Source organism: Lepisosteus platostomus, chromosome 17 (genome assembly GCF_059453375.1).
Source record: "Lepisosteus platostomus isolate fLepPlt1 chromosome 17, fLepPlt1.hap1, whole genome shotgun sequence".
NCBI classification, from domain to species: Eukaryota; Metazoa; Chordata; class Actinopteri; order Semionotiformes; family Lepisosteidae; genus Lepisosteus; species Lepisosteus platostomus.
The window spans coordinates 6,965,496-6,990,052 of NC_142627.1; the positions used below are offsets into that span (position 1 = coordinate 6,965,496).

Below are 24,557 nucleotides of genomic sequence, written 5' to 3' on the forward strand. Positions count from 1 at the left end.
GGCATTGCATTACTTCCTTATTGCTGTTGAGCTTAAGAGAAAACCTGCTGCTGTGTTGTGTTTCATAGTATTTACAGGATTTATGACAAGTGTGTCTACGAGCTGCAGCTTCTTTCGTGACACTGTGCAGCTCCTGACAGTACCTCTCACCCTCATCATCAAACAGGTCTATTGCAGACTGGCTGCGAGCCCCAGATACCATGTTTCTGCTAGACTTCATTAAACCAGAGTTTTTGCTGCTGAGGGTGAGTAACAAAGTTGTGACCGTTCCCTCTCGCTATTTTATATGAGGTGGCTGTTAAATGTTTTGCTTCCTGTAGTCATCGTGTACAAGAGTTGAGAATGATGCCTTTAACACTACAATTGGTTAAAAGAATGACCACGCTCACTCTCAGCTTTCAGAATGCAGTGTTATTGCTCTCTGTGAAAAGCAGATGCATCATGTTTCAGAATCTTTGTGTATCTCTCTCTGTGTGGTAATGATGTCACTGATGAGAATTCAGTCATTGAAATGCAGTTATTTTGAACTGTATATGCTGCAGATTTCTGTAAGTTTACTAACACTAATTGTTGCTCGGAAGAGAAACAATTGGTAAGATTATCCAGTGCCTGCTAACAACTACCTGTAAAATTTTACCATTGAATTCATAAGACTAAAGTATCATCAGAGGGGGAGTGATGGGTACCCATGCACAGAATGAATGAACAGTTTCAAAACAATTCTGAATTTCTGAAACCTCTCCTCTCGTATCTTTTCAGACTCTTGCACGATGTCTTATCATGTGGGAGGAGATTTTACCAAATTCTGAGTGGATCAACAGCAATGTTCCCCAAGTAAGTGGGCCAGCCACAGTGGACATGTTTAGTGATGGTTGAATGTAGGGCAATAGTGTCACAGATACTCACAGATACTGTCGCCTCTTTTTACTGCCCAGTTAAAGGGTAAGCTTAGTACATCTGATCGCTTACAGCTTAAGCACCCATACCAGCAGTGCTACAGTCCACATTAATAAAACCTACAGCAGTACCTCTCCTTTGATTAACTTCTGTTGTCTTTTATCTCCAAAACATTTGGAATTGTAATTCTTTTATCCATCTTCTTTTAAATCTTATTTAGAGATAATTAAACTGTCTCTTAATAAATTAAAGCATTTCTAATGAGGAAGCGACCTTCATTGCTTTCTGCTAACCTATAATTAGAGTTCAGTGTTTAGAGGAATACGGTAGTGGACTAATATCATCATGGAAATATTAGCAGGTTTCTGATTTCCTGTGTCTGTTTGCTTTTGTATTAACCTTTCTATAGTCTGTAATAGGCTGATTTCCTTTAGGCTTGAGTTTCATAGCTTGGTTATTTGGGAGCGTGTGTCGTTAGTAGCCTGAAATGTAAAACAGTTATTATCTGTAGCACAAAAACAAGAAAGATCTGGTGCAGCAGGACTAGAAATTCGTTTTAAACAATAGAAATGAAGCAGCATGGAACAGCAGTATTTTATAGTAATGTATAAAGGTTGCATTTGTTCTCTCCTTAATGTTTCCTTGACAAACCTGCATGTAAGTAATGTTATTAGATTCTCCTTCTTACTGTACACGTAAGAAATTTTCAGGATGATTTTATGATAAACACCAGCAGTGTACAGCTCGTGGTTTTTCTGGAGGTCTGTAATAGTACTCCAGATACAGGACACAGAGCTATTGACTTCGGGTTCGAGTGCCAGGTCACTGCTGGCCAGGGCTCCATGTATAGCATGTGTACTGAAAGTACTTTTGCTTCCCAACAGATTCTTCAAGAACAACAGGCAGTAGGATGCCTACTCATTAAAGTCAGATTTTTGTGACTTAACTGGCATTTTTCTTTGTATGCCTGGTTTCCAGATTATACAAGAAAACATTGAATTAAGTGATGACAGACCAGCTTCAGAGGACTTGAATATGGAAACGCTGGTGTAAGTGCAGACTTCATCACAGTTCATGGAGGGAAACCGGGGCAGAGGAATGGGCAGGACGTGATATTTCACATCTTGTGTTGTGTCATGTGGGGCTACAAACTGACACAGCAGAGGAAGACGAAGGGATAGAGAAACTATTTTCAAAGTATGCCTTAACTAAAAGGTCTTACTCTTAGAGGAAGAGATCTGTGTAACAGAAATGAATTCCTTATTTTACTAAGCATTTACTTTTTTTATATCTGCTTCAACACTATCTTTTCTTTTCCTTAGGCAAGCCCATGATTACATCATTGCAGGGGCATGTATGGCAGTAGGCTTCCGGTTTGCAGGATCTGCTAATTCAGATGCGTTCGACTGCTTGGTAAGGAGTTCTGCCCAGGGGTCCAACACGCAGCATGTTTTCCCATCCCTCTTAAACACCCAGTCCTAATGATCTCCTTGTAGGTTCTGCTTGGCAGGCTGCGGCTGTAAACCTCTGGTTTGACCGCAGGTCTTCGTTTTCTTCCCCTTTGAGTGAAAGGATTTGACAGCCTGAAGGCAGAGGGTGTAGGATGGGTCTGGGCAGATCCTGCTGCTCTTCAGGAGTTGAAGTTGACACTGTTTCAATCTGCAACATTATTATTATTATTATTATTATTATTATTATTATTATTGACACCCCTTTCTGGCACTGTCTTCCAGTACAAGTTTGCAAGGACCTTCATGCAGTGTTTGTCGACTTCGGCGGCTTCAGTTGTAAGTTTCGGTTTTTATGCTGTTTTTATGACTTTGAATATGGCCTTACAGACAGCAGTGATATACAGAAATACCATTCGGGAACGTATACCTAATGTTTTGTAATTTTTGTCACTAAATAAGGAGACAGGGTGAAAATGAGTGGGGGGTCGTTTATTGCCTCTTGCATTTTAAGTTTCAAAGTGTTATATATATATATTACATTGTGGATATAGCTATCGTTTAGGAGGATTTTGCTGGTCTACAGAGATCTGCATGGAGTACTGACATACAGGAGACATGATGGATGGATTAATACCCCTATTCATGTATTTCGTTTTTTAATTGTTTAATGTTAGCATGCCCAAAGGGGTTGGGCAGCCAGTTGACCTTGGACCCCCAGAGGTTTTTGTTCTCCTTACTAAGGAGTTTTTGGTTCCTCTCCTCCGTTGTCTTCTGGTCTTTTCTGTTCTGTATTGACTACACGTACGGTCACTTGCATTGTAAAGCGCCTTGGGGCAAACTTGTTGTGAAAGGTGCTATATAAACAAAATGGAATTGAATATATTTTCTTATTATAAAATGACATCCAGCCACGTCTTGAAGGAGCCCAGAGTATGGACATTAATCTGGGAAGCCTGCTCCAAACCCACACAACTTTTTTATAACAAACTATTTTTCTCTTTTTTTTCTTTTCTAAATTAATTCACTTTATAATCCCTGGGTTGTGACCCTCCATCCTCGTTTCTCTGCTGAGTCAGAAGTACAGTCAGAGTTAATACTTGGAAGTAGGCAAGATATATGCTTGTATCAAATCCTCTCCGTGTCCTTTATTCTAGAAAGAGAAGTTTCTTTGACCAGTTTTATATGACAATCCACTAATAAAAGAAACCACTCTTGTCACTCATCTCTGAGCTCTTTCTAAGGCAGTCGACTTGTGTTTGTGGTTTGGTGACCAATGTGAAATCAGTATTCTAAGTGGGTTCTTACTGACGCATTAAGATGATGTGCAGTTTCCTTTTTCAATTAACAGCTCTCCATCCAAATGCTTATATGATCTTAGATTTTTAGGGGCTTTTAATTTGAGGTTTAACCTTGAAGAGGCTTTATCAGAGCTTTCTGGGGATTGAAATATGATTCCCGCTCTTCAGCGTTATCGGCTGCTGGTATCGCTTGTTTGAACAGTTCCTCTCGCCGCAGACGGGTCACTATAACCTGCAGACGTGTCTGAGCATGGTGCTGCTGTCGCTCTCCATGGTGATGGCCGGCTCGGGGAATCTCAAAGTGCTCCAGCTCTGCCGCTTCCTGCACAAGAAGACCAGTGGGGAGATGAACTATGGCTTCCACATGGCCCACCACATGGCCCTGGGCCTCCTCTTCCTGGGGGGTGGAAGGCAAGTGCTGCAGCCCGCTCGGTGTTCTGACTGGAGCCCTTCCTATTCCTTGTCGGCTACCAAAGCATTTGTAAAGATGACAGCTGCTGAAGATCATGGAAGAAACCTCACCATGGTGAAGCCATGTCAGATGTCAGAGTGAGCTATGCTCAGAGTACCGATGATGGCAGGTCCTACATCGCAGTCATGATGATCCCCAGTTACAGTGGAGCTGAGGAGGCCTCTCTAGATAAAATGTAGAATTAATAACTGAGGTTAAATTAGTCCTGGTCCTCCGGGAAGAATTTTATTTAGAATTGTTGATTTTGTTTTCCACGTCAAGTGGGGATAATAAAATCAGTTTTCTGTCTGGTCAGAAGTCACTGGGACTGATTATCTTAAGGCTCGTACATAGGGAAACAACTCTTGCTCTGTCTAAGCTACGATAGGAATTCTCTTATGCCTGCTACATTCATTCATTTTTTTTTTGCTGAAATGCCTTTTGGTTGAGAGTACATTTCCAGAAGGCAGGAAACTGAGATATTAAGTTTTAACCAGTGTTATATCACTTCTCCTAAAAGGAAGCCCACTGGGGCCATGCTGTCTAGCCCTGGAATTTTTAACAAATCTATTCATTCTGGACGTGTTGAACTTTGGGAACTGCTGAGAAAATCCCAGCAAGATTGAACATTAGCTTGGCAGTGCCAGTTGCCATTTGTTTTGTGGCACTAATGTGTGCTGCTGTTCAGCTCCATGAGTCTGCCTTCAGCACACAGGGGGAACCCATGTCAGTTGTAAAATAGGTGCTAAAGTACACTTATTGAACAGTTTGACATTTTCTGAAAAGGTCTTCTTATGTCACATCATTGTGGTGCGAGTTCATTTTCCTTTTTTTCCACATACATTTTTAGTGTATAGTCGTAGTGCAGTCACTCGTTTCCCCAAAATGTGCATTTTTAGTCTTTTCAAGATTTCGCTTTAGAGAGTAACTTTGCTCTTCATTCATCCGCCCAGATGTGCTCCGTTATTCTAACTGAGCGAATGCAGCCAGCAGTGTGTACCTCTCCCAGTGAGATCTGCCAGGTGTTGGTTCAGCTGGTGCAGCCTCTCCCCAGACACAGGCAGGTTGAGTCAGCTGGCTGTCTTTGCTCACAGTGCGACTGTATTAAGTAGTGGTTTTCGATTAGCGAACATACTGTGTATCAGAGTGGAAAAAGGAGCCACTGGGAGCTCCAGTCCCCTGTGGCATCCCATGGGCAGGACTCCTCACTCAGATTGCCCCCATTAAGTGTCCTGCCGTAAAGGAGCCTCCAGGTTGTCGTTGTGCGTGAGAATTTGTTCTCTTTCCTGGTGGAATAAAAAAAGCTCAAGCGCTTGAAGAAACATGGCCTCTCTCTAAAGCGAGCACAAACTGCTCCTGCATGATTGTTTATGCAGTAGGCTCCTGATTGGCAGTTGTCATTCTAGTGACGACGCAGTTCCACTGCATGGAATCCAAGATGGCCACCTGACCGCCATTTTGTTCTCTTGTTCTTGTGCAAACCTTTGCCGGGGAAAAAAGTGTTTGGCCGATTAGTTCCAAGCATGGTATTCTGTGATTGTTTGGTTATGTTACACTATGGCCAAGTAGAGTTTATACATTAATAGCATTTAGGTTTTCAAACCTAAAACCACTGCTGTCTTAGTAACTGCTACTCTGATTGTCCCAAAACTTACAACATTATACTGAACCAAGCCGGACTTGCACCTGAATTGCCCAAATGTTTCAGATTTCAGTAAGACTTGTTTCCCTATCCAGCTCAAAACATGTGCACTAACACTAGCTCTCATTTAAGCCCTTAAATTGGCTTATTTTGATCAAAAAGTCTTCCGAACCAAATGTTAATAAATCCACCTGCCCTAGGCTCATGTCAGTTTGGACATTTCACAGGTACACCCTCAGCACCTCCAACTCGGCCATCGCCGCCCTGCTGTGTGCTCTGTATCCCCACTTCCCGGCCCACAGCACTGACAACAGGTAAGCCGGCCAGATACTGCTGCTGCTCTTCTTGGTGGTGCTTTCCCAGCAGATCTTGTTTGCGGTAGTTTTCGGTTGTACTTTGGAATACTGTTCTTCCTCACGAACTATGATATACTAGCAAACCCCAGACCTGCATGTTTAATGTTTTTTATTATTCAGACTTGCCTGTTTTTATCACACACACACAGCCAGTTTGGAATTGTGAGTTGTTTCCAGGCTTCTCTCACTGCAAAGGAATGCTCCTCTGGCACGTTCGTCTGTCGGAAGTGTCCATCGGCTTTTAAACAGAAAAGTACCGATTTGTTTGGGTAGTTCTCCCACCCGGTTTGGAGACCCAGTCGTGTATTTGTTTCCTCTCGGGCTCACGACAGCGGCGCCTGTGCCAGCACGTGGGCAGGATGAGTCTCGTACCTGAACCCCTGGATGGCAGGGCTCAGCCTGCGCTGAGGCGAGCGCCTTTCCTGTGTGTAAGAACCCGAGAAGGGTTAGAAACGAGACGCCTTTTGGTCCGTCTAGCCCGTTGGGTTGTTTGTAGCTCATTGTTCTCCGTTTCAAATGCATGTCCACATAGTTTCCACTTGTGCCCACAGTGCCAGGCAGGGCAGTGAGTGCTAACAGGAGGAGCGGCCTGTCTCTCACTGACATCTCTGCCAGTCAAGAGGACACTTGCCGACTAATGCCCTGCCCAGCCCAACCCAGTGGTACTCGGAGAGCTTTTTATGTTAAGAGATCAGTTCCATATTTTGTTGAAAAGTCCAAACAAACAAAAAAAAGGTCCATAATTTTTTATAGAAAAAAGATGGGAGAGCCGAGTTGTGGGTCATGGCGTCGGGACGCATCTGCTCAAGCCTGACCTCAGACTCCATCAGGTGTGGAGCAATTTATCTCTGCTGGCGGCACGATCTTCCCTGGCAGAGGGACGGCCACTACAGGGACTCTAACGCCACCCTCCCTCTCCCCCATAGGTACCACCTCCAGGCCCTCAGGCACCTCTGTGTGCTGGCCGTGGAGCCGCGGCTGCTGGTCCCTGTGGACGTGGACACCAGCAAGCCCTGCTACGCCCTGCTGGAGGTCACCTACAAGGTACCGACCCTCCTGTAGCCTTTCGGGGTGAATCACTGCCACCTCGTGCAGGCGTTTGATAATATTAAGGTCCATTTCCTCCTCGCTCTGTTCATCCGATTACTCTGTTTGTCTCAGTGAGGCTTATTAAAAAAATTAAGATCTTTCTAGATGGGCCTGTGGCAAAGCAAGCTCTTTGTAAGGCTTGTAGCCCTGACTTTATATGTAATTTTTATCTAAAATAGGATTGCTTAGCTAGAAATATTAGTCTTTCCACAGAGCCTCTGTTGAATGTTGACTGTCCGCTTGTTGCTCTGGGTTTCACGTCTCCTCTTGGTTTTCCTTTGTCGTTTTTGCAAAGGAGTCGCAGTGGTACGAGGAGACCACAGTGGAGCTCATGGCCCCAGCAATGTTGCCAGAACTGCACCTCCTGAAGCAGGTACAGAACACGAGGGGGGTCAAAAGAAAAAACCAAAACAAGCAGCACAGCTTGGGGCCTGTCCCGATTTGAAAGGAAGAGGAGGGAAATGTGTTTGCTCACTGCTTCCTTCAAATCTGTTTCCTACTGCTCTGTACAAGTCTCTAGCTGCTTTTTCCAAGAGTAAAGAGTTAAATCTCATTGAAACGTATTTGTCATTGCAGCTTAAAGTGAAAGGACCAAGATACTGGGAGATATCCATAGATCTAAACAAAGGAACTCAGCATTTGCAGTAAGTATTGCGTCATCGATATTCAAACAGGTGAATTTGTGTGTACCATCTAAGACCTGTAGAAAAATCCCACTTCATTAAGCTGGTGGAGCATTTGTTCTGGTGGAACATAGAAAGCCAAATGATGCCCTTAAATAGCAGACTGGAGTTAGTCTGGATCAACACGGATAGGGATAAAATGGCCATCTCGTCCCGGGAACACAATGATCGCTGTACACCAGGGCAGAGGAACTCTTGGCAGTTCCTGCTTTGCAGCTGCTGGACTGGTTGAACTCATTAGAGATGCACAATTTCATTGTTTCCGCGATGTCTGTCCACCACAATCGCCATTAATAGAAGCCTACCCTGGTGTCAGCTGTTAACCCGTTTACTTTCTCGCCTGCCTGAAAAACTAATCGAAACCGCGGCGTGTTATCAAATCAGTCAGAGTTGCTTTGCTAAAGCGCTGTGATGAGCTGGCAACTGGGCAGCTAAGTGCAGTAACTGTGAAGGTGAGATGTTTCAGGGGGTTTAAGTGAAGATTCGTGAGCGGAATGAGAAATCTGAGATCTGTGTTTAGGTCCATCCTCTCTCGAGATGGCATGCTGTACGTTAAACTGCGGGCAGGACAGCTTCCATACAAGGACGACCCCAGAGGCTGGCAGAGCCTGCTGGCACAGAATGTCAATCCAAGGAACCCCGAGGTGCACTCCTTTAAGGTAAGGGTGTTTTTCCATGGGTGTTTGACTTGTTTCCAGGCAGGTTTATATCAAAGCCTTTCTTGTGGGTGAGGCAGACGTGAGACTTGGTTATGCGCATTGCAACTCCAGAAAAATCTTTTTTTTCTCCTTAATCCTATCATTAAGGACCACTGGTGAAAAACCAATAAGTGATGAAATGGGGAGCTAAACAATAAAATATACGCTTATTTTAGTTCATAGCTTCTGGATGTAGTGAGTTAAGTCAGTGAACAAAGTGTTTATGACTGCAGAGGCTTGCTGGTCTTAGAAGATCTTACATTGAAGATTGAAATAAGCTTTTCACAAAAGAACTACATTTGCATTTAAAAACTGATCAGGATCTAGTTGGCTGGAAATTTATCATTATGTATTACTTTAAACCACAGAAAAATATCCCATGCCACCAGTGAGTTATCTGTTAGACAGATACAGATTTTACTCACTCAGCTGTCATTGTGGAATGTTTCAAAAATAGCCATTGATTGGTAAAACCTTGCAAAATAAAAATAAACTGCATATTTTCTTAGGTTGTAACTTTGCTAACCCACCTTCCTTTTCTCTGTATAGTTAGTCTGTGTGAACATGCATTTCAGTGAAAATTGTGTTTCGAACGTGTTTGATAAAATATTAAAATTCAGAGAAAGTATATGCTTGAGGTCAATGCAAGTGAGTTGCACAGTTTGCATTGTATCTGATCAGGCTTTCACAAAAATGAAGCTGATGAGGATAAAGGGTAGCATTGCAAAAAGTAATTTTTTATGAAGCAGTGTTTTGTGATCATTGAGGGCTTTTCTTAATACCAGTTTTTGCTTTTATATCTAGACATCTTTGCAGCAATTATGAAAATGCATAATTCGAGATATTGTACACTTGTCCTGTATTTTTAAAATACAGTGGTGCAGATTATATATTTACCAAATTCTTTTCAGGATTTACAAAAACTCTTCCCCACAGTAAATTTAAATGTGCAATCCAAAAGCAGTGTTGCTGCAAACTAACAAACAGCTTGGCTCTGGCTCTGTTGGCACCCTTTCAAAGCTCAAGTGGAGCTTACAGGCCACTTGTTCCATACGTGTGCTGTAGCATTAAATTACAGCCACCAGGAGTGTCAAGCAGTGCTCTGCAGTTGTCACCTTGAAACAAAGTTTGAAAATGGGAGTGAGGCTTTCATCCCATCTAGCCCATTAATTAATTAGTAGTTAATTGATCAGAGGCTCATCCAACCTTTTCTTGAAAGTAGCCAGTGTGTCAACATTGACAACATGGTTGGGCAGCTTGTTGCATACTCCCACAACCCTTTGTGTAAAGAAGTCCCTCCTGTGCTCAATTTTCCATTCGTACTCCCTGTGGGCAGCTAGACTGTCCTTTCCTTGTGTGCCACGGCCCTCATGATAATACTATGCTATCGCAGTAGTGAAAAATGAAGCAAATATCCAGCAAGCAAACATTCAGTGCATTATCCGAGTCGGTTAAAAATTAGTTTGGCCAACGTGTGTTCAGATTATATGAATTTGTAACTTTGAAACAACCCTGAAATACCTTTCTAACAGCCTGAAGCAATCTCAGCCTTTACGTCGGACGCTGCCTTGGTTTCATTTGCGGAATATTTCTGCAAACCAGCTGAAAACCTGAAGCATGTAAGTACATTGGGTGGAAATTGCCATTTTTGAATAGTACAAAGCCCTATTTCTGTGTATATATTTATATGTGTAACATTTTATATAAGCATGAGAAAATTCAGAAGTTTTTCTTTTGTACTTCAGACTCGATTTTAGTTGGTTTTTAGGCTGTCTATTGGACTTTGAAGGAAAAAACATCAATGTGATTTAATAGTAAATCAAGAATGAAACGAATGGCTTATTTTCTGCATTCACTGTGAATGTCCATGCTACTGTTTTTTTTTTCTGGCCCTGGACAAGCTTAAGTCGATATTTGAACTGGCCTTTATCTTCTAGAAAAAAGATGTCCTGGCTTTATTTTCTGCAATTCTCTATGAATGTGTTACCCAAGAGAATCCAGAAATGTTGCCAACCTACATTGCAATAGATCAGGTGAGTTTCTTAGTCATAAACTCATAAGGATTTGAAATGAAGAAAGTTTCCAGTACTTCACCATCAATGTGTTAATGACTCTTTCTTTGGTAAAGTTTCCCTACATTCCTGTATAATAAGGGGCCACTCTTTGTAAATACTGTAAAATGTATAATGGAGATTTTTAACTTGACACTTATTGCCAGAAATACATGTCTTCCATAATTGCTAGCTATTATGGTTATTACTTACCTAGATATAGCAGTAGATTTGAAGACTTTTTCTGCCTCATTCAAAAACTGAGACAAAGTCTTTAAAAGGTGGTTACAGTATGTAGATAATGAATATCAGCTGACTCTTTGACACTCGGTAATTTTGAAAGTAGATTTAATGGCAATCTTCTGCTGGAAAACCTACCTTGATGCAATTATTGCCAAGTGCAGGCATAGAAAGAAAGCCTGATTTCAAAACTATACCACTGAGACCCAGGAAAACAGACTGCTCAAGTCCATTCCTCTAGCTTCTGTAGTTGCCCTGAGCAGAGTGCTGTGAGCTCGCTCGTCATGATATGATGGCACACTCTCGTTCCAGGCAGTCAAAAGACTGCAGAAGAAGGAAGCCTGTGAGACCTTTGACCTTTGGCAGATCAAGTTGGTTCTAGAATTCTGCAGCTGCAGGGTCCTGCAGGAGAGGCTGAGAGCACCACAGGGGAAAGGCCTCCTCTTGAACTCGGAGTTCCTGCCCCTTATGAAATGCACTGCCGATACCACCCTGGACCAGTGGCTGTATGGTGAGGACCGCATCTTTTCAACCGCGAAAGCACAGGACTTGTCATTGACCAGAGGCTCTTCATTTCATGTAATGTAATCTGCAAAATTATTCATCCACTTGATGAACAGTAACTCAGGGTTGATTAAGCAAAGAAGATTCAAACAAGCAGTTCATGAATAGTTATGAAAGATGTATATAACGAAACTGAAAAAGAATAATAATACTTCTAAATACATAATGTTCAAATGTATTCATTCCCTGTAAACATTGAAAACTGTAAACTGTCAATGCGATCATCTAATTATTTTCTTTAAGCTGGTAGTTCATTTCAATAGCTCTAGGAAAGGTAGTATAGAATTGTAGGAGCTACTTGTAGTCCCCTTGTTGCGATGGGGCCTTAAAGGAGGCTGAGCACAGAAGCAAACTGCACACAATGTGTCATAGTGGGAAAGTCTGAATTTTCTGGAGACCTCAGGTAAAGATCAGCTGCCAGAAGCTCTAATGTGAGCAATAGAAAATCCATAACACATTCAAGTTATAATATAAGCATGTTTGGGGCTACCTGACCTGGAATAATTATTATTATTTTAAAATTTCACCCAAATTTGTGTTCAGAAAAGCTGGGAGCTGGTAACTCATGTCCAGGATTCACAATTGGGGAAAGTGGGGAACAAAACCTTCGCAAAATTAGAATACATTGTCTCCATGGCTACCTTTCTTGACCTCAAGATCCATGAGTTCTGTGGTAACAAAAAAAAAAAGAAAACACGTGAGCCTACCAAACAGCAACTACAGGACCACCAGGTCAAATGGGACCAGGTGATATTGTTGTATGAAACATTTGAGTTTTTGGACAGTTTCAGTAGGACCATGACTCACACAGAAAGGTGAAGCTCGTTTGGAAAAAGAAGGTCATCCCTTCTGTGAAGAATAGAAATGCATCCTCTGCATTTACAACTAAGGAAGCTTAAAAGGCTTCAAAGGCTACTTTTTCAAGGTTATCAAAGCCAAAAATACTCACAAATACTAATTTCCAGGGTGTGAATAAATTTGAACATCTAGCATTTAGAAATGGATACATATTTTTGACACGTGTTTTTATACATGCAGTACTGAAATTCACACAAGTGTTTTACTGTCGTACATTTTTGTCAGCAACTTCTGATCTTACGCCTGAATTTTAATTGTAAAAAAAATACTTCCAGTTCACCAAGGGCATAAATAAATGTTGGGTTTTTAGTAGTGCTGGTGGAATTATTTAAAAAAATTCAATATGTTGGACATGCATTGGACATAGCATGAGAGTTTAAATGTTAAGCCCGTTGTGAACTGCAATAAAATGTGCCAGGACCTCACTGGTCAGCTAATTTTGCCCTACCAGAATGATTATTGATCATGTCATAAATCAAATGTCCCTTGTACCTTTAAACATTTTTACCATGCATCCTTATTAGTGTGAAGCAACCCCTATGACCTAGGAAATGCTCCACAATTGTGAAAGCCTTGGGCTTTTATTAGAGTTTACTGATTGGATTTCACCCACAGCCAACAGCGATGTCCTCCACTCCTACATGGGTGGCCAGGCTCACGGCGAGTCAGAAACCAACATGCTTGCCTGCTTTCTGGTGTACCACTCGATACCCACCCCTGCTAAGATGGCAGACGTGGAGCTTGAAGGTAATCCCTCGTGCAGGACTCTCGGTATCAGGGTCTACTGCTGGGGCTGTGTAGACACGGACTCTTGTAGTTGGCAAAATGGGAGACCTGGAGCCTGCGCTGCTCTGGGTGGGGCCGTCTCTGGCTGGAATCCCACACGATCATTTCCATATTCAGAGCTACAGTCTGTCCGATATTGTCTACACCCCCCCGAACAGATCATTCTATATTTGCTGTGATAGCCAAGCAAGTATTCAGCCTTTCCTCAAGTCCTGTGTGGGCACATGTCTCATAGTACTTTTTTATCTAAATGAGTTATTTTTTCCTATTTAGGAACTGCCTTCATACAGTATCTCATTTCTGAGGAGTCCATTTTCTGGTAGACGGTCAAACAACGGGGTACTCAATATCTATTTGAGCAAGTCCTCTGTAGTTCTGGCTGGAGTGTCTCCTGCTTTCATCTTACTGGATTGTACGGCGAAGCTCAAAAACCTCTTTCAGAACCTGCGTGCCTCAGTCAAGTCTATTTTTGAAAGCTGTTGAGAAGTCTCTTCTGTAATTTTGTTCAGTGCTCTCAGAAAAGAGTATTGATGGAAAAAATGGGCTGCTTAAGGCGTTCCCGTGTTTTCTAAATTAACGAATGCAGAAGTGAGAGTGGATAAACAGTAAATCTTCTAACATGGACACATCCTGTTACGATACATGATTAGCTGTTGCCAGATTGTGTGTGATGAGTTCAGTGCCTCCTCTCGTTTGCAAGCTTCATGTTCTCAAGTCCACAAACGGGGATCTGTAGTAGCGGCTGTTCTCTGTGTTCCTAGGTGCTGCATCGTTTGCTGACCTCCTTCTGAAGTTCACTCGGCTGGGAGTTCCTGTGCGTGCTCTCCTTCGTCTGACCCCACTGCTCTTGAAAACCACCAGCCGCCCCTTCAGTAACATCATGAGCTGCTTTCCAGCTTTCTAAAGTGGCGGCACCTTTTTTAGCACATAACACTTGGCAGTTGTGATAAATGCATAAGGCTGATTGAATATTCCGTTCCATAAGCCTGGAATATTGTTGCAGTATCGTTTCTTACAATGTTGTACATAAAGTTTGAATACTTTGAATGTGAAAGTGTTTTTTTTTTTGCCTCTGTGGAAACAATGGGATGAATTAAAAAATGCACACATTAAACTTAGTGCTTTTGTTATTTATTTACCCTGTGTGTCTGCACATTGCTTGGTTTGCGTCAGTGACAAAACAACTTGGAAGAGAAACATCAAGCATTTTTTCTGTTGTGCCACTTGTTGCTCTTTTTTTTTTTTATTCTTTCACAGAATGATTTGCTGGGACCTGGATGATTCCTGTGAAATCCAGGATTTAAGCTCTAAAAACAGCTTCAATTAAATTAATTAAAGCTGTTTTTAGAGCTTGTCGCTCAGACTTTTGGCTTAACATTAAGAATTATCATTGAAGGGTCTACTTCTGAGAAAACTTGTCACCCATGTGTCATAAACTTAAATGCAAAGTATTTAAACTTAATTCAAAAGTTTATGTATCCAAAGAGTTGTGCTATTCTAATTCTTAAATGGGAAAGATATAGTATTGATTTTTGCTACCATGGCAACCAGTTTGATTTATATCTTGCTTAATACTTTCCCAAAAAAGAGCACTTCAGCTACATGCTGACATTTGTGCATGAATAGATACGGGAATTAAAGAGGCAAAGAAAACAGGAGAAATGACATAAATATGACCAAGGCCTTTGAGGAGAGAAGTTCTTACCTGCAGTATGAATTTTGTGTTTCCTTTTTGTACACGTGTTCCCAGTGGATGGACAACAGGATGTGGAGTCTTGTGGGAATCTGTGAATACAATAAAAACGAGACAGATAAGAACCGCCAAAACTCTTTTCCTTAACATGCTGTTCCATTTAAAGAAGAAACAGATCTGTTCTGCCTGCACTTAAAAGAAAGAGGCCTGTTCTGATTTCATTTTGAACACACTTCTGTATGTGCAGAATTCGGGAGCCACAACCCTGACCAGGTCTAGTGCAAGTGATCACATTACTCTTAACCTGGCGTCTTTGCACTGGCTTCCCAATGGGTTTCGTGTTGATTTGCAGCCTTTGTCCATCTGCCTCTGGTCTACTGTCTGTCCCCCAAGCCCACTCGGTGGGTGACAGGGCCTTCTCCTGCTATGTCCCATACCTCTGGAATTCTATCCCTAAGGATATCAGAGAGGCATCTTCCCTGTGCACTTTCAAATCAAGATTTGAACCCTTCCTCTTTTGAAGTACTTTTATTTAATTGGTTCTGCCCCTTTACACTCCTACTCCATTCAAAACCTGGTAGTAATCGTGTTAATTCTGCTATCTCCTCTCCTTCTGTGTTTTTTGTCTTTAAAGAGATTTGAGAAACCAATTTTAAAGGTGCTATATAAAATAAAGCATATTATCATGTATTATTACTTAACCTACAGGTATTGCTTTGCTGCAAATAATACTGGGCCTTGCCTGACTCTGACTCTTCTCTGCCTTGAATAGTGTGACCAGAGTTTAGGATGTGTTTTATTACAGTTCAGTATTTCTGAAGCGGAGCTGTTGATAGTGATTAGTGGAAGAGAAATGTCAGCTTCACTTCTGCGCCGAAGAGTTACTGGGGACTTGAAATTCTGGAGACGCCACATGCCACGCTGCCCTCGAACCTTCAGCGCTTCTCTAGGCCCATCGGTTTCATGAGGGAAGGGAGGAGGGGTTGGGGTCTGTTTGCTTCGCAAGAAAATAACGTTTTCAGTAACACAATTATCCTGCCCGCATCCTGTTTCACAAGAACTCAATTTATCATAATTTCTCAGCTTCCCTTCTTTCGAATTGAATCATTTCACGGATTCCTTTTCCCAGGACTTCCTGTCTGAAATTAAGTTAAGCGCCGCTGACCTGCTTTTGCCACTGTGCTCCGAGCGTGCTGCCAGCCCTGGTGACAGCGGGGTTGGGAAATGTCAGAACTTAATTCAGGAAGTCCTTATTGTTCCTCTCTCGCTTGGGAGCCCAACCACAGAGGATGTGGTAGGAGATCTTAAAATAGTTAATAAGACACTGTAGCAGCTCAGGATGAAGCAAAGGGCTGGTAGTGGATGGGGTTGCGGCCTTAACCTTTTCTTTGTAGCACTACACGTGGCAGTTCTTCTGAGCATCCTGTATGGATGTCGTACCAAACCCTTAATTACAGGATTATCTCTTTTGTGAATACAGCTGATAGGAGGAGAGATGAATGCTCTTTCCTGTTGTTTCCAGTCCTTTTCATGGGCTGCCTTGCTGAGCTGATGTTCTGCAGATGTAAGCAGGCCTAGACTAACGGAAGTATTGGTCACACAGTATTCGTGGCAATTCCACATCTCCGGTCAAGTTCAAAGCTTTCGTTTGCAGGGTAAAGACGAGTAGAGTTGGATGCTCCTCTTGCTGCGAAGGCATTAAGAAAGTGCACTCCTCTCATCATCTCTGCCCCATTTGACAAGCTGACCTGCTTTCAAGCATTTGCAGAAGAGCTTTGTTTTCTAGACCTTGATGTTTCCCACTGGAAAGAGGGCACAGGATAGGTGATTTGGAAGCAGTTGAAGGAGATGCCCCAAGTGAGTCCTGCATCATCCCTGTAGTGTTTAGGCAGCTGCTCCAGCATCTGAGGTGCCTTCTGTTCAGCAGCATCTTGGGTTGTGGGAATCTGCAACAAGCTGCTTAGCCATGTGGATGACGCCAATATCCTGGCTTCTTTCAAGAAGCTGGATGAGGTTGTGCAATCAGTTAACTACTATATACCAAATGTTGGTAGTTGGGTCAAATGGCCTCATCTTGTTTGTAACCTCTGTTATGCTCTTAAGCAGTACGGAGCATTTCATGATAATAATAATTGCTTACACTTATATAGCGCTTTTCTGGACACTCCACTCAAAGCGCTTTACAGGTAATGGGGACTCCCCTCCACCACCACCAATGTGCAGCCCCACCTGGATGATGCGACGGCAGCCATAGTGCGCCAGAACGCTCACCACACATCAGCTATCAGTGGGGAGGAGAGAATGTGATGAATGTGTTTAGAATAGGAATATATTCAACCATGGCATTCAAACTTGACAAATGAACAGAAAGCTGGTCTTTAAGCGAAGTGTGAAATTTTTGGCTTTCTGTGTGTTTTCCTCACAAAAGAAACATAAGTCTAAAATCCCTCCCCAATATACTTTTTTCAAAAATGTAACCTACAGATGCAGGCTGCAATCCTGAGCAAATTCTTTCCAGACTAAACACATTCCAGAGTAATTGCTCAGAAAGCCAGATGTGTTGTTCACATAAAAAAGCAAGAATTTTGCAATTGGCCAATTGATTTTTTTTTGCAATTGATTTTTTTTTGTATTTGTGTTTCAGTGCAGTTCAGTGTTTCAGTCCTAAAATGACTATTCTGTTGTGTTCAGACAAACCTATGTCGCATAATATAGATGTACTAGAAAACTGAACTTTCAGTTCAAATGTCTGATGTCTTAATTTTATTATTAGTGTGTTAAAGTTGTCCAGGACCCTGCAGTGCACAAACCCTGTGAATAACACAATATGTAGTGCAAGTGGGCAAGGAATGTGAAATCTTTCAGTTTGTTTACTTCCCTTCTGCCTCTCTTTTCTAACTGTTTTGTAGGTGTGGAAGTTTCATTCTCTGAAAACCTTTTTATCTCGCCTCCCTGATTATGTCAGCTTAGCTTGTCTGAATGGGTAGGTCGGTGGTGTGGTGGTGATTATTATCATAAATGACAGGAACTAACCACACTATTTCAAAGACGATGTTTTTTGTAGTGACAAACACATTAACGTGAAGTGCAGTTTTATTTGTTAGGATCAGCACATATTTAGTTTTTACTAAATATGCCTGGCTCACAAAATAACATGCACCTGAGCTTTATGTGTTCTTATACTGACTATATACACTTAAAATGCTTTTTAGAAGTTTGTACCTCCCACAAAATACTAAAATGTTAGGGGATCCGATGAGGCTTATGAATCATTACTCTGAAAAAAACATATGAATTCTACCTTGTCCTCAAACACATTTTGTTAGAAGGAAAGCTCAGAGGGTAAAAAGTTCCATTTTTAACTTGCTAGCCAGAAATAATAATGAGGGAAAATACCTGTATTCAATATGAAATGATTGGGATGTGCAACAAAGGTTTCAATATTGTGCTTGGCACCATGGCCCACAAAATAGTGTGCATCAGGACTTCACTTCAAGCCTCTGCAACAGAATGGCATGTCACTGAACTGGAACAGTGAACAGTCACAGTACTGGTCTAAGGGTATCTGCTAATATAGCCCCCGAAATTGAAAAATAATATCAATACTTGCCAGCTTTTAGATCTGATGACTGTTTCCCAGTTTCAGTGTTAAGTTTACACATTTTGGAACTCAAATTTGAATCTTTTTAACAATAGTGAAGCTGATGTTGTGTGACCATACTGAATATAAGTAAGGCTACAAATGTAAGGCTACTAGTTCATTGAGCTCAGGTGCCTAACACCTGTAATTTATGAGTAATCTTTTATGAAAACCTTTATCAAAAGCCTCCTGAATGTCTGAATGCACCACATCCTTTGCTTGATCAAAGAATTATAACCAATGATTTAAACAAGACCTATGTTTTATAAATCCCTTAGACATCCTAGGCCATTCACTGTTAACAGCATGGAGCTTTTTGGACCTAGCTACTCAAGGTAAAATGTTGTATATTTGTATATTTGAATAATAAAAAAAGGTTGAAGCCAAGGCAAATAAGTGCCTGGGAAGATGTACTGTACATGAGCAAATTGCATCTTTGTTTTTTGTAGGTATTTCTAGTCATACCTAGACATTGTACTATGGATGTGGAAATGCAATATGAATCACAGTGATGCAGTTAATCACCATACAGGCTTACTTTCAATTGTATTGAACCATCTGGCTGATTTTGAACATTGTTTTCTGGCATGACTGATTTTCTTCCACGCAGGCATTGTGCTGCTGCATCAGATGCTCCAAAGCGCCCACTCAGACCTTGTTTTGCACACTCGATATTACACTAAATGTAAACAGGGCTTGGAAGGCGAACAGTGACATCATTACTAGACCTTTGCATCGCCTCTATAAATCCTCAAAGATGTTCATGTACTAAAGGACACATATTGCTACCTTGAAAGGAGATAAATGCTCTTTACTTCAGTAGCTCAGCGCTGTCTGTTTTAATAATAATTGCTTGCACTTATATAGCACTTTTCTGGCCACTCCACTCAAACTGCTCTACAGATAATTGGGACTCCCCTCCAACACCACCTGGAAGATGTGACAGCAGGCATAGTGTGCCAGTACACTCACAGACCACAGACCAGCTCTCAGTGGGGAGGAGAGCAGAGTGGTGAAGCCAGTTCAGAGATGGGGATTATTAGGAGGCCATGATTGGTAAAGGCCAGGGGGAAATTTGGCCAGGACACAGTGGTTACAGTTCCCTGTGGTTTTAATGACCACAGAAAATCAGAACCTCAGTTTTAAGTCTCATCTGAAGGACAGCAGCTTTTTACAGTATAGTTTCCCCATCACCATACTGGGGCATAAGCACCCACAGAGACCATAGAGTGAGCGCCCCCTACTGGCCCAACTAACACCTCTTCCAGCAGCAATCTTAGTTTTTCCCAGGAGGTCTCCCATCCAGGTACTGACCAGGCTCACACCTGCTGAGCTTCAGTGGGCTGCCAGCTGTGAGTTGCAGGGCAACATGGCTGCTGGCTGGCTTTGTTGGGAAGTCCTGTTCTGTCTTGACAAACTAATTCCATCTTGCCTGAAACTGAAGTGGAAGCTGTAACAGCTGCAGTAAACTAACCTCATCAGTGGCTCCCTGCAATCTGGTCAAAAGAAAATCTGAGAAGGACTCCCAAGTCAGTTTGCACAAATCCTGGAATGGACAGCGGTATCTCAGTTATGGTCTATCACCATTGAGCCTTTTCCAGCAAGGTTTTGACAGGAACATGGCACTAAAGCGACCCTTGTTCAGGCAGATAATGATGTCCTGATGGTTTCTGGCTCTAAGACACTCCATGTTCTCCTTCTGGATAGATACTGTCGATCACAGCATCCTGCTGGATCACATGGATGTTATTTAGGGAACACCAGGGCTCTTCTTCATTGGCTTGGCACCTCTTTGACTCTCAGAAGCCGGTTCAGATATCTTGGCTGATCTGTCTACAGTATGATATCACTCCACTTTATTCAACGTGTTACACAACATTTACAGTACATGTAGCTTTCTCTAATTCCTTCCAGACGGCTCCCAGGTCCACTCAGCCTGCAGTCCAAATGAGTACAGGGGGGTTAATCCTTCTGGGGGTCACAGGCCGGCCGGAGCCTGATGCTGACCACATCACCTCCACCTCCAGAGTCAGATGGTTGAGAAAATGGTGGCCCCATTCCCCCCATGGGCCTTTATGGCCTGAAAAGGGGACCCCTACCATAGAGGACTATTTATATGTTTCTCCTGAAGACCTGGGGTATCCAAATCTACATTGAAAAAACTGCAGTATGTCCAAATTTCAGCAGCGAGAATCCTGACCAGGTCTAGTGCAAGTGTTCACATTACTCCTATCCTGGAGTCCTTGCACTGGCTTCCTGACAAATTCTGTGTGGACTTTAAAATGTTCATGCTCACCTATCAGGCTCTGCATGGCTTGGCACCTCAGTACCTGTCTGAACTATTATCACCCTACTTCCCACCTCACAACCTTTGGTCTTCTAATTCTGGTCTCCCAACTGTCTCCCAAGCCCGTCTACACTCTAGGGGTGGCAGACCCTTCTCCTCTTATGCCCCCAGGCTCTGGAACTCTAGCTCTAAGGATCTCAGAGAGTCACCCTCTCTAAACTCCTTCAAATCCAGACTCAAAACCTTCTTCTTTAGAAGAGCCTTTACTGAACTGGTTCCATTCTTCACCCCTCTGCTCCTATTTTACTTAGTTCCACCATCCACAGTCTCCTCTGTGTGTTGTAATTGTGTTTTATCTTGTGTATTCTTCTTATTTATTGTTGTTGTCATTCTGTAAAACACTTTGAGAAGCCGCCTTTTTATGCGCTATATAAAATAAATTGTATTATTATTATAACACATATAAGACTTTGAGTGGTGCAGCCAGGGTTCTGTTCAGGGGTTATTTATTGCGTGTAGTCCAGCTCCATAAGTCCAGGACCTTATCGCCCAAACAGAGACTCGGTGACTGAAGACATTTTTGAACTCGCTGTAACACCTATCTTTACACAAGAGCTTTTCATGTGTATTTCACTTCGAGCTCTTGTTTGACCAATTCAGTTTTTTTCTTTTACTTCACTTTTTTTGCTTCTTTTGCATCTAGTTTGCTATCGTGTATTGGGCTTGTTCAGAAGGGCTCATAAACCAAACGGCATTTCTTATTATTTAGTCTATGTAGTCAAACCAAAAAAGGCTGCATGCAGTTTTAGACTGCGCCGAACTGCATTACCTGTCTCACAGTCTCTGGTGGCTCAGCGATACCTGCAGTACAGTATTTTGCAGTACTCAGCACTGATGTTAGCAGAGATGATTAATTTAATGGAAAAATGTGCACTGCGGGCGATCACATGATTCAAAGCAAGGAAGACTGATGTAAGTTTTTCCTTCCTACAGTGACATGGTTACATTTTTTCCAAGAGCTGACAACGCCGTCTGAAAAAAGTTTTAAAAAGTTTGCAGATTCCTACGCGGCACGCAGTCTCCGCGGCAGTCCCCATTTCTTTTTAAATAGGCTCATCCTTCGTTTTCAGTCTTTTTCTTCCTACCGAGGAATTGGCAACTGGTTGCTGGTCATATAATCGTCACACGAGCATTTAAGCACCTTTTGCGAACCTGTCTGTCTGGAACAAAGCACGAAAGCGTGAGGTGATCGCTTTTCAAGGGCGCCGCTGCGCTTTCGGAGCGCGGCAGTTACAGGAGCCTTGCCTGTGCTCTCTGCTTTGGGTGGGTGTGACCGCTTAGCGCAAACCCTTAAGGGGAAAGTCGTGGTTATACCATTGAAGGCTGTGAATGACTAGTGCTTAGAGAAAGCAGAACTCCGAGAGAATGACCAGCGAGAAAAACACCTCCTGACAGTAAGCTTCACAAAACCACTAAAATGTGCACGCCGAGAGTCTGTTAGAGCAGTGTGTATGCGTTCATGCCATTTCCTCTCGAGTTTATTCAACACTGCTCTGCACTATAAAATCAGATCCAACTACTGTTACCACCACCAGAGCCTACCCACCGGTATGAAGGGTGTAAACTTACGAACAGCAAGCAAATGCCTGGTAAGTAGAACTGTTTCTAGTCAATTTGGAAAAAAAACTTTTTTTTTTTTTAGAAAAGAAAGCGCTCGTATTAATTCGCTTTCAACTTGTGTTTCATGTTTGGAAGCTATGACTTCATTTGGCAGACTCAAAAACGTTGTCATAAATTTAAGAAATTAAATGGGTTAATTAAATGGGTCTCTTTTATATATAATATACTTGCAAATGAATTCAAACGAGCCACGGGGTAACAGAAAGTATCTTTATTACACATAAATGGACTGGAATTCGCCATGGTATGAATATTTAGCTGTGACTGTGTCCTGCTAATCTCGTAAAAAGATACCGACAGCGTGCATTTACAGGCAGGCCGACTTTAAATTTAAACTTTTGTTAAAAAAAAAAAACGTCTGTTGGTCTGCTGGTTGATTCAAAGAGATTTATCGTAAGAGGAAGTGTGTGGTGGAGGCAGTGAGATAGTAAGTTGGGCTTCCTGTTCATCTCCATCTATTTCATAGAAGAAACAGATCGCGCTGAATTGGCCAGACTGCCGAGTCACGCAGTTTCGTTTTGCCTGATGCTTTGCGGAGCGAAATATGTGGGTGTGTTCTAAATGTAGCACCTGCTGTACTGTATCTAGGGAGAAGCTGCAGTAAGTGCACTGCGGTTTGACGATTATACACGCCGAGCATGAAGCCGCTTCGCAAGTGCGCCGGCTGCTCTTACGGCCGCGTCAAACGCCAGTGCAAAGCCTTGCGTCTTCTGTTTTAAACGCGGAGGCCTCAATTACGCAGCGCCTCAGCTCCTCACCCGCCCGCTCCGCCCCTCTTTTTCTTTATAAAATCCCTTGCCTCGACTTTTAAAACGAAAGCAGGGGGTTGCAACTCGCTCCGACGGCGAGATGAAGGGCTGGTTCTCGGCGGAACAGGCAATTATTTCTTTCCACTTCGGCCACCTCTGCATGGCCCCGGGCTCCTCGCTCCTGCTGGGAGAGGGAGGAGAGCGCGTCTGGGGGTCGGGGGCCCCGCCTTTCTCTGCAGCTTCATGGGTGCGTGTAGTGAGAAGAACGTGTTTTGTAGTACCGAAACGGCGTGCGTTGAGATATCGCTTTAGTGCTGCTCAAAACAAGTACCTTCAGCCATAGGAGTAAGAGCGCAAGACGGCCAAAAAGGTACGTGAACGGGAATCAAGAAGGTCCCGTCGCGGTACCCAATTTGACTGAATCTGAGGCGCTGCTTCGTGCGGGCTTGAAACACGTGTTGTAAATTGTAAGATGAAGGTTTCTGGAGGCGACGCAAGAAGACGGGGGCAAGCTTACTGTTAAGAAATCCGGCTCCAAACTTCTGATTTTCTGCTGTTACAGATTCACACTACCGGTATGACTTTAAAATGTAAGCGGGCAGCACCCGGCCTGCCTGTACAAGGTTCGCATACATTTACACTTAAAAGTGTACGTGAGTACAGCAGCTTTTATCAGATTCCGCTGCAGGTGTGAAAGACTACAAGTCAAAGTGACCCAGCTTGTTATATTGCGGTACAGGACTCTTAAGCCTGTGCTCCTGAAGCTGGTTGACTCACAGCTTAAATGCAACATGCAGTATGCAAAATTAACTGCGCCGTTTTTGATGCGTCGCGATTAGCACCGCTTGATTCAGTGTCTATATTTAGGTTCAGGCGAGGTGAGATGACTTGTGGTACATCCAGATCCTGCAGGTCTGTCCTGATCCATTCTAAAAACATGCAGAATTGAAAATTGATGGTGATGGTATATGGTCTACATTGCTTCTATATCAATATAAAAACAATTAAATACTACTGTATATTTACAATGCCTTATACACATATATACCCTTTCCTAACGTGTTCCATTTTGTTGAATTAAAAGTTTTGTCCAAACCTGCTCAGGCTCTGACAGGTTGCTTAGGAATTTTGGTACCAGTTGTTTTCTCTAGCAGACTGAAGTGGGTTTTCCCATGTTTTGCTCCATCCGTTTTCCCCTCAGTCTAGACAAGCTTCCCAGTCCCTTCCTTCCTGATGAGAAGCTGGACTATAACTTAATACTGTCAAGCTTTTGGTTGTCTGCTTGAATGGAGTTTACTGGGTGATGCATTGTTCTGGGTTTGTGCCAGACGTGGTGTTGGAATTTAGACAAAAATATTTCAGTCTTGTCCTGTCTGACCGCAAAACCCTTTTCCACATGTTTGCAGTATCACTCCCATGCTGTGTTGGAGGTTTGAGGAGTGGC

The 24,557-nt window shown here is 42.6% G+C and overlaps 1 protein-coding gene and 1 long non-coding RNA gene across 11 annotated transcripts in view; both read left to right on the forward strand.

Annotated features, from left to right (window-relative positions):
* anapc1 (anaphase promoting complex subunit 1) overlaps positions 1 to 14,178 on the forward strand; it is a 53,117-nt gene extending 38,939 nt beyond the window's left edge. Inside the window, exons 33-48 of the mRNA XM_088609654.1 lie at positions 167 to 245; positions 760 to 834; positions 1,876 to 1,946; positions 2,220 to 2,310; positions 2,631 to 2,684; positions 3,864 to 4,057; positions 5,967 to 6,053; positions 7,022 to 7,139; positions 7,480 to 7,557; positions 7,761 to 7,828; positions 8,388 to 8,526; positions 10,098 to 10,184; positions 10,503 to 10,598; positions 11,169 to 11,367; positions 12,894 to 13,025; positions 13,826 to 14,178. Coding sequence (XP_088465780.1) covers positions 167 to 245; positions 760 to 834; positions 1,876 to 1,946; positions 2,220 to 2,310; positions 2,631 to 2,684; positions 3,864 to 4,057; positions 5,967 to 6,053; positions 7,022 to 7,139; positions 7,480 to 7,557; positions 7,761 to 7,828; positions 8,388 to 8,526; positions 10,098 to 10,184; positions 10,503 to 10,598; positions 11,169 to 11,367; positions 12,894 to 13,025; positions 13,826 to 13,968 — 1,711 coding nt within the window. The 3' untranslated portion in view covers positions 13,969 to 14,178. The remainder of the gene's footprint in view (positions 1 to 166; positions 246 to 759; positions 835 to 1,875; positions 1,947 to 2,219; positions 2,311 to 2,630; positions 2,685 to 3,863; positions 4,058 to 5,966; positions 6,054 to 7,021; positions 7,140 to 7,479; positions 7,558 to 7,760; positions 7,829 to 8,387; positions 8,527 to 10,097; positions 10,185 to 10,502; positions 10,599 to 11,168; positions 11,368 to 12,893; positions 13,026 to 13,825) is intronic.
* A 7,417-nt stretch (positions 14,179 to 21,595) lies between these two features.
* LOC148646023 (uncharacterized) overlaps positions 21,596 to 24,557 on the forward strand; it is a 95,876-nt gene continuing 92,914 nt past the window's right edge. For 2 of the 10 annotated variants that reach the window (XR_015927874.1, XR_015927873.1), the window contains exon 1: positions 21,764 to 22,333. This is a non-coding gene — a long non-coding RNA (uncharacterized LOC148646023). Of the gene's footprint in view, positions 22,334 to 23,018; positions 23,361 to 24,557 lie in introns of those variants that run through there. The other 8 variants (XR_015927867.1, XR_015927868.1, XR_015927871.1 and 5 more) reach the window with 8 other exon arrangements.